The sequence below is a fragment of the Sorex araneus genome, chromosome 6 (assembly GCF_027595985.1).
Source record: "Sorex araneus isolate mSorAra2 chromosome 6, mSorAra2.pri, whole genome shotgun sequence".
Lineage (NCBI taxonomy): Eukaryota > Metazoa > Chordata > Mammalia > Eulipotyphla > Soricidae > Sorex > Sorex araneus.
Genome location: NC_073307.1, coordinates 12,297,759 through 12,308,060, shown reverse-complemented (window position 1 = coordinate 12,308,060; position 10,302 = coordinate 12,297,759). Strand labels below are relative to the sequence as shown.

Sequence of the window (10,302 nt, the reverse complement as noted above, 5' to 3'; positions counted from 1 at the left end):
TATATCCAGGGTAATTAAGCTACACTGGTGTGACTTACCTGAGTCATTACCTCTCAAACTTACCTAGTATGAAACAAATAATAACCCATAATCATAACCAATGATAACCAACAGTAACCCAGCTGAACACTAGAAAGTGCCATCTTGAAAAAGTTTCCTAATGATTTCAAGCACACAATAAATACAAAGCACTTTATAAATTTATGTTACAGAAACAAGAAATAAAAAGTATAGAATCATCTAAAAATAGCATATTACTCATTTCTCAGGAGATACCTGACTATCTATGAATTACAAATACGTGACTGAATAGTGAAAAGACTATTCAGATGTGCTTTTTATCAAGGTTTCCAAAAAAATTAATTATGACCCTTTTTTCCATGAGTATTTGTATATCATCTTATATAACTTTAATACCCTAAATAAAACTCTGAATGAATCTGAATAGCTTACATTATATTTGGACTCTTGATTTCATTTGAAAAGCCTATTTGGGAATATCTCATTTTGAACAGAACCAAAAATGAAACTTTGTGAATTATCTCTGAAAAGGTTGGGTTGTTTTGACCAGGTGAAAACAAAATTGTGAATAAAGACAAAGGAGTTAAAACTTTTAAAACAAGATTTGGAATTATTTATTAGTATTCAATATGAGGTTAAAATTAATTGCTACACAAGATAAATGGCTGAATTGCTAATTAAATTATTGCTATGAATGAAGAGTGTAAGTGGGTTTGCCAGTAAGTGGAGTAATGGAATAGAAACCCTTTTGTTCAGAGGTTTTTGTGGGATATACTACTTGCTTTTCATAAGTCTTCTGATTCTGGTACGGTAGATTCTGGTGCGGTGATCTCTTCTGTGGATTCAGTTGTGATCACGATAGGAATATTCTCAGATGTCCACCCCCTGGGGCTCCTATTAAAGGACCGTCTGCCAGAAAGAGGATTGGCAAAGGCCATGAACCTGGGATCTGTTGTAAGCATTAAGTCAAAATCTGGAACCTTAAATTTAACCATTTTCGATGCCTTTTCAAAACCGCCAAATGGGGTGGCAACTCTGTAGAAAATGGAGAAGAAAATAGATGAGTTGAATTTCTAACATATTTACCAGAAAACAAGTTAGGCCACAATGATATGGGCATGTTATTATATTATATTCTTAGGATGATTTTAGTTTTTCACCTCCTAGGCAGACATTTTCATTTAAGGACCAGTGTGTATGTGTGGGGGGGCGTGGTCTCAAACCCAGAGTCTTATACATATAAAATATGACAAAACATGCATTCTTTACTGAGCCATATTCTTGGCCAATGACAGTGCCTTTTGATACCTTACATATCTGATAAAAGATTGATGGACAGACCATTTGTATGTTCTCTAAGGGTTATACTGAATGCATCTATTACCTGAACTCTGAGTTCATTATAAACATTTCTGGTCTTTGTGCCATTACTAACATATTGCCTCTTCTTAAAACATCTCCTTCTTACCATCTCTCCACCTTTGCACATCCTCTGTCCTTTAAGTTCTAACTTCCTTCCAACCCTCCCAGTCACACCCCTTTCCTTAGCTGAATTCTTGTGGCATCACTTGGTTCACGCCATCACTCTGGTTTATGATATGGAATTTTGTGTTATCAGCCTCCCTTTTGTAGATGTGGTTTAGTTTGCATCATTTGTGAAGCTCTATAAGGAGAAGGAGTACTTCTTCCAGCTTTCTATCTCCATCTCAAAAACCTCAACATGCATTCATTTTCCAAATAAAGCCTGATTCTTCTTGGCATTCAAGAAGAATCAAAATATTGGAACTTTGATTCCAGGTTCACTTGTTTATTCATGCGGTAACAGGCACAGTTCTAAGCTCTGGAGATAAGAGCAATGAGTATTCATGCGGTAACAGGCACAGTTCTAAGCTCTGGAGATAGAGCAATGAGTCATGCAAAGCACAGGCTCCTGTGGCTTAGCAAAAGAGCCCCAAATGGTAAACATTGTGGGGCCAGAATGATAGTACAGTGGGTAGGGTGCTTGCCTTGCATGCTGCTGACCTGGGTTCAATATCCAGCACCCCATATGGTCCCCCAAGGAACTGTCAGGTGTGATTCAAAACCAAAACAAATAAAAAAAACAAACAAAAAGCAACAACAAAAAGTAGACATCTAGACGAAGTTCCAAAAATGATAGAACAAATGTGGAAAGCTGAAAGAAGGTAAAGTCACAGAGTATAGCCAACTGAATAGATATACTGGGACTATGTCTCTGAAGAAGTAACATTAAAGCAGTTATTATCAGAAGTTAACCATAGACAGTATGACACAATCCCTCAGCAACTCAGGCATAGCTTCTACAAAGAAGTTTAGGCACAAATAGTATTAGCATGTTCAGGAAATGAAAGAGGGCTCAGGTTCCTGGAAGAGTAGGTGAGATACTGACATTGGTTAATAGGGCTGTACATATCTGGGGGTACAATTTTACAATTCCTACTACTGTACCACATGTACTGTCAGAAGTAAGCAAATTCTCATGTTTCCTTTGAATCCCATATTCATCCCTCGTCCTATTCACTTGGTATGTCTGCCTTATTTATTACCAGTGTACTGCAAGATGATTAGAATTCTCCCGAATCTATCTTTGCAGCACATTACAGTATACTTGTACTTGATGTATTGTACTTAGAAGATCCTAGCTCAGAAACATTTTGCACCAGGCAACAGTTAAGACTAGATAGATTCTTCAGTACTGTGGAGATTATTTTAAATCCTGGAAGAGATCTGACTTTATTTGAAGCTGAATCACTCTGTGAGATTTCCTGAATGTCTTCATTTCTGTGAGCAGTTATATGTTGATAATAGTGAAGGATTACAGAGTCTGGTGAGGTGAGGAGAAAGCGATCAATGGACTTTGAGATGGATGGCTCTGATGCATAGAACAAGCATTACTGAAGTAAAAAATATGGAAAAAGTCAAGATAAAAGGTGGCAGAAAGGGGGTGTTTGCCATGAACGTTTTGATGGTGACCTGGGTGTTGATAATGACCAACCATAAGGACACTCAAGAGGGCCGGATGTGGGATTAAGAAAATGATGCATAAGAGCAAGTCAAGGACTTGAAATTTTGAGTGGAGAGTTGAGTGGCTCATTTGTTTTTAAAGCAATATTGCTATGAAGCAGTACTGGTGAGGGGACAGTGAGGCTAAAATCTCCCTTGAGGGAAATGTCTGCTGAGTGGATGGGTGGACCACGTAGTGGTGGCCACAGTTAGAACTGTCTCAGTAAACTGAGGGTCTCTTATCCTATTGGCCCATGATTTCCTTCCAGTACTGTGCCACCCTCGGAAGTGTGTTTTGGTTTCTGACGCATCTGTGCTCAGGATGACTGAACTAATGATTATTTTCCCCAATTGCTATGGAAGAAAGGATAATCACAGATGTCTGAGATTAGCGCAGTACCCTCAGTCTAGCATTTAGCGACTATGCCCGTATGGGTGTTCACAGTCAGGACCCCAAACTATTAGTCTGGAGGTAAAAGAGATGAGTTTGAGAAGAAGTTGAAGAATGTAGGTTATTTCTCAGGTGCTTTATGGTGACTAAACATTAGAAGAACTAGTCATGATCAAAGTTAGTGTTTGAGTGGATACCATGCACCAGACACTGTTCTAAGTGCTTCCCGAGCTCTCCTGCTAGAGGAAGCAGCCTGAGATCATGTTAAATCACAGACACTAACTCAGTCTTTTGAATGGTCTGAGATTCTGAACCAGGGCCTGCTGGTTTGTGAGTACTTTTTTTGTTTTTTTGTTTTTTTGCTTTTTGGGTCATACCAGGCGATGCTCATGGGTTACTCCTGGCTCTGCACTCAGGAATTACTCCTGGCGGTCATTGGGGGACCATAAGGGGTGCCGGGAATCCAACCCAGGTTGACCGTGTGCAAGGCAAAGGCCCTACACGCTGTGCTATCGCTCCAGTCCCTGGTTTGTGAGTACTTTTGACTTTATGATTCTCTCATTAAATTCTCACAATTGTTCTTCTGATTTGATTTTACTGTTATTCCTAATGAATTGGTAAAATTGAGGCACAAATAAGTGACTTGTACAGCATTACCCACCTATTCTAGAACCAGACAGACAGACTCAGTGAAAGCCCACTTTTTTGATCCCAGCAATATCCCACAGCATTTGGGTCTTGAGATCAGTGAGCTTCCTAGTACCCTGTTTCTAAATCAGAGGTTCCCAATCTTATTTGACCTACTTCCCCTTTACATAAAAAGAAATTACTCTGTGACCTCCCTGGAAATCTACCTTCTTTAAGCAAATAAACAGAAAGTGCATCCCCTAACCCCCAGTGACCCGAGGCCACTACTACCTCCCTGGATAGTTCCAGAAGCCTCCTGGACACAGGTATCAGGGACACACCCACTCAGGGAAACTGTGTCCACATCACATTGCAGTTACTTTTACAACACAAGTAAATTGATCCAATGGTTCATGTTTTGTCATTTGATTTAGGAATGACAGTGCTTTTTGATTGAAGTTTGATTTAGAACATAAGTCAAGCTTCTTATTCTTGGATGTCTAAGATATGCAACACAATATTTGATCATTTTAGCAGCTTGCCATTGTATATCAACAGGTGGTTTAGTTATTCCCAAGCAAGTTATTTATTGCTTTTTGTACCCAGGACCTCTGCTAGGTGCTAGGAATTCAAAGATGGAAAGATTGCAGCTAATCTTATCCCCAATGAGCTCACAGATAAGTCAAGAGTGAAACATGAAGATAGAAATAAAGCATCAAAGAATAATTTACTGTAAGGAAATAATGTCCTGAATGCTCAAGAGTGAAGAATAAAAAGCATAAAGGATAAAAGTCCTCCTGTGGGTTTAGGGTTCGGGCTCTAATGTATGGGGCCCAAAGGGAAAAAAATAAATCAAACACAGAGGACCTGATCATAAATTGTTAGGAATATTAAGAGAAACAGCAAAGCATTAAGTTAAGCGTGACTCTTATAAGCTTTGGGCCATTCAATGTTGGGAATTAAAAATATACGATTAGGGCTGGAGAAATAGTACAGCGCCTGTCTTACATGCAGCTGACCCAGGTTCGATCCCTGGCCACATATGGTCCCCCAGACACCACCAGAAGTGATCCCTGGACATAGAGAAAGGAGTAAACCCTGAACACAGGTGTGTGGCCCCTATAGCAATAATAAGCATAAAAATGAATATATGACTGACATCCACAGGACACACAAGAATAGAGGTGAATATTTCTAGATGCTAGAAGCAGTCACACTTGAATTCGATCAATTCAAGCAAATCTTGTATTTATTAGTTCCAGCAGTAATGTTACTCTTACTTATTTTTCTAAATTAAATAAGATTTTAAAATGTTCCTTGCCACTGAAGCCCAGTATTTGGCCTTGGCATGTGGAGTATCACTTTCCATTTTAATCCAGTTCTGTTTTGCTTTACCCTCCCAATTTATGGGTTATTTTCTTCTCTTCGAAATGAAAACATCCCCTTCCGTTCCATAACCCATCTCCTACCGCGGATCCAATGAAAGGGTGCTGTTTGAACAGCAGAGTTGTCTTTTCTTTGGCACCACTGAGACTATATCCTGTTTGTCTGAATTTTTATGGCCTCTGTACACAAAGAAAGTCCATTAGCAGAAATGTTAAGCAAAGTGAGAGGCCGCAGGTGAGGTTCCTAACACCTCGGAACAGATTTTCAAGTTTTAGTTCGTGAAGCAAAAATTCCCACTAAAAGATTTGGAATACTCTACTGAAAGATAACCATAAATCTCTGCAATTCCTGTCGCCTAAGTCCTGTAAATGTACTTTTGACTTTAAATAAATTTTTGTTTTCTTTGGGGCCCACACCTGGTGTTTCTCAGGGCTCTAGGCTCAGGGATCCTCTTGGAGGGGCTCAGAGACACAACAGGGGGCCAGGGTTGAACGGGGTTTGGCCATGTGCAAGGCAAGTGCCCTACCCACTAGACTATGACTCCGGCCCTACAGTCTCATTTTGGAACAGATTATATCATTAGAATGGGCCTCCAAACTGCTTTCCATGCCTCTCCTCAACCCTTCCTTAAATTCTTTGGTTACCCTTCATGCATGCAAGAAAAGTATTAGCAATAGTTAAGACCATAATGGTATTAATCATCCTAATAATATTAATAGAAAATGATGACATGTTATTCATAATAGATGTAATAATAAATGGTTACTACAGTAGTATATGAAAGCTACATTTTCAATAGAAAAATGTTTTGGTTTTCTTTTTTTGTTTGTTTTTTGTATTTTGTTTCTACTCTTTTGCGCTCAGAGGCAACTCTTGGCTCTGCTCAGGGATGACTCCTGGCGGGGCTTGGGGGACAGTGGGTAGTTCTGGGAATCAAATTAGAACAATATTTTAAGGCAACAAAAAGAAAACTCTTTAAAGAAAACTTTCATTGCTTATAAAAATATATGCTAGTTAACTTACTAATTTTTATTTTATTTTTCTACTTTGTGTGGGGGCTGCTCCCAATGGTACCTGAGGTCAGGGCCAGCCAAAGTGGTGCTGGGTCACCAGGTCTACACCCTTTGGTACCGGGGACTCACCAGGGCCATTCTAGGCAGTGGTCAGTGGGCATGTGGTGCTACCAGAGACCATGCTCAGGGCCTGGCACATAAGGCAGATGATGCTCTACTTCTTGGGGTTCATCCTGGTTTCTTACTGATTTAATTAAATTAATTTTTTTGCTTTTTGGGTCACACTCAGCAATGCTCAGGGGTTACTCCTGGTTCTATACACAGGAATTACCCCTGGCGGTGCCTGGGGGACCATATGGGGTGCTGGGTGTTGAACCTGGGTCGGCCGCATGCAAGGCAAATGCCCTACCCGCTGTGCTATGGATTCGCCCCCACCCTTACTGATTTTAATGAATGTCATTAAGCATCCTCTTTGTTGAATCTAGTTTTGGGGGTATATAAAACAACACAGTAGACATCTTTTCCTCCTAAAGGAAAATCAAATGGCCAAAGAATGAACTGTGAAATTATTAAAAATATATCTTGAGTGTAGTTATTGTGTATATCAGAACCACAAACATTAGTGCTATTGTTAACATGTGACCTGAACTAGAATATATATCTTGAGTGTGGTTACTGTGTACATCAGAACCACAAACATTAGTGCTATTGTTAACATGTGACCTGAACTAGAATAATCTAATTTTTTAAAATTGAGGTTTGAAAAAAGAAGAAAAAAGCCCCAACTGTGATAACTGATAGATATATTTTTTAAAGAGTTTTGCTAGGTTAATGAGAGGTTTAGAGTTCCAATGATGTTCCTTTTGGATTCAAGAGACAACCTAGTGAATATTAAAGCTAAAAAAATGAAAATGTATATCTTGGAGCTAGAGAATTGACTCAATAATAAAACACATGCTTGCATGCATGAGATCTGGGTCTGATCTCTGGAAACTCAATATATATATTATAAAAATATATATTATAATCCTGAAGGAAATAATTTTTAAATTAATTTATTATTATTTTTTTGAGAACTCTTGGAATTCAAAGATTTATATATCTACCATATAGAAGTGTTAGCTACAGTCATATGTCACATATTATATCCCTAGTACTTCTTATACCTGGAGCTTCATACTTTATTATTATTATTATTGTTGTTGTTTATTGAATCAACTTATCGAAAATGAGATGCAGTTACAAGCTTTCATGTTTGAGTTATTACAATCATGCAATGATCAAGCACCCATCCCTCCCAGTGCGCATTCCCCACCACCAATGTTCCCAGTATACTCCCCTTTCCCACCTTCCCCTGCCTCTATGGCAGACAATATCCCACATACGCTCTCTCTATTTTGGGGCTTTATGGTTTGCAATACAGATACTGAGAGGCTATCACGTTTGATCCCTTATCTACTTTCAGCACACATCTGCCATCCTTACTGACCCCTCCATCCATCATTGCTTTAGTGATCCTGTCTTTATTCCAGCTGCCTTCTCCCCCAGCTCATGAGGCAGGCTTCCAACTGTGAACAATCTTTCTGGCCCTTGTGTCTACTGTCCTTGGGTGCCAGTCTCATGTTATGGAAATAACTTTATTTAAAAAGAATAACCAGAAAAATAAATGTCTAATGTATAAATAATAATTTATATATTATCTAGAAATATTTTTTGCAGCATAAATCTTGGTTTATATGTACTCATGTCTTGTAGATAGGTAAATCCATAAATTATCTTTAACCTGGCTTAAAAATATAAATTGGAATGTGGAGTGTCACAGTAGTTCACATAGTCCTGTAGGTGAATTATTTCTGAAATTCAGCAGCACTGTGTTTGAAACAACACAAAATTGTTGAATTAAAATAACATCTTTGAATGTGGGAGATAACACTGATCCTAAAACAGTGCTAGTTTCTGAATCATTGCTTTCATTTTTTTTTACCATCAAAAGACCAACAGGTGACATATTAGCAGTAATGCAAATATTAACCTTTGCTTTTTAGAGGTTATGAAATATCCAATATTGTGATTTAAGATCTAAAAAGAATTTTTTTTTTCCTACCAGAGGGTTTGGTTGCCTGTGTTTAGGTATGCAAACCAGGGTCAAGAGTGGTATTCTACCCAGATTATCAGGCTGGATAACTGAATTACCTGTTAAAGCTCCTGTAATCGGGCAGGTCTGCCTTGCCTTCAGGCATGAAAAGTTTAGGATATAAAGCCTCTAAAAGCTCAGGGTCACCGCTAATGGCCTGTTCCCAAGGTGACTGATAGTACTTTGGGATGGCTGTGGTGTTGAATCTTTCCGGAGGGATTTCCTTCAGGGGTCCCGAGTACCCTTTGGGAAAAAAAAAAACAATAGAACAAGAATTAAATAAATACAGAGTGCCTTGAGCATTATTCTGCACCTAACATTACACCAGGTTAAAATTTTCATGCTGGGGTAATTTGAGCAAAAATACATTCTTTTTATATCTCTCAGACAGGAGGAGTCTGAAAGTGTTTGACTTTTTGTTTAAACTTACTGCATCTTAAAAAAGAACACCACTTTTCTTCATGTTTATGATAGTTATTTCCTCCTCGATTGTTTTAGTATCTGTTTGTGCACTGAAACTATTCCTTTAACTTTTAAAAATAGCGCTCCTCCCATGTACACCAGGGTTTTGGACATCACACTTCAGGAGTTGAAAAACGTCCAGAAAGTGTCTCCTAAAGTGTCTGCTACAGGTCTCACCTCCGGGGAAATGGCAATGGAAACATCTCCCTTTCCCTGCGGCTGGCTCGTCGAGCAGCCGGCGGGTCTTGTTGATGTTCAACTGCCCAGCGGTCTGTTCATTGCCAAGGTTCCAAACAGGGAAGCAGGAACTTGTGCTGGCCTCTGCCTGCCCTCATCGAATCCCCTGATGTCTCCACCCTGTGTTGACTTTCGTTCCTGAAAATGTCTTACCTGACTCTGCTGCTTTGCGTCTCGCCTCCTCAATTTGTTCTTCTCAGGTGGGCTAATTTTTCTCTAAGTACCACTCAAGAAATTCTCACAAATTCCCGGCATAAATATGAAGCCATGTTCTCATGCGCATCTTCTGTCATCCAACACACAGCTGTGTCTTCATCCACACATCTGTGTGACCCTGTGCCGCTCGGCCTGCTCTTTCCCAATGTGTCAACCCCCTTCCCATCTGCTCACTCCTCCTTCCAGGTTTTCTGTCTCTACAATGATTTCTATTTGTGCTGAAACCATATCTACTTTTAATGGGAAGAGGTTCATCTCCCTTAAAAGCCTCTAATAATTCCCCCTTGAGGTGACTCTGGTGATTTATTTCCTTTTCTTTGACTGGCCTCCAAAGTTGAATGCTGACTGTCTTGGTAGGCTGTTTCTCCCTTGCTCGCCTCTCCAACACTGCTGTTATGCAAAGCTCTCTAGTATACATTCTGCCCAAGAAATTCCGTGCCTTATTCATGCTTTAATTATGACTTATAAGTTCATGACTCCAAGTTTCAATTTGAAAAATAAACATCCTTCAAACCTTCTACTCACTAATCTCTTGAATTTTCCCAATAAATACTATGTCCCTGGTGCCCCTGTTCACCTGTCTAGTCCTATATGTAGATATTGCATCACTTAACCAGATGCCTTTTATGTCATTTTAGTGAATATTTTAATGCTGAGGAATTCCAAATTCCCCTTCATCCCCACCACAAATCTCTAAGTATTATCAATGATATTTTTAAGTATTTGTAAAATAGTGGCTCTCAACTTCTATGTTAATGAACCAACCTTAGGCAACTATTTAAAAGGTTGTCGAC

General features: G+C 39.1%; 1 protein-coding gene across 2 annotated transcripts in view; it reads right to left on the bottom strand.

The window, feature by feature from the left end:
• Positions 1-657: 657 nt before the first annotated feature.
• MYOZ2 (myozenin 2) overlaps positions 658-10,302 on the bottom strand; it is a 31,962-nt gene continuing 22,317 nt past the window's right edge. For both annotated transcript variants that reach the window (XM_055142932.1, XM_004612724.2), the window contains 2 exons: positions 8,653-8,836; positions 658-1,056 (listed from right to left, as the gene is read on the bottom strand). In XM_055142932.1, coding sequence (XP_054998907.1) covers positions 807-1,056; positions 8,653-8,836 — 434 coding nt within the window. In that variant the 3' untranslated portion in view covers positions 658-806. The remainder of the gene's footprint in view (positions 1,057-8,652; positions 8,837-10,302) is intronic.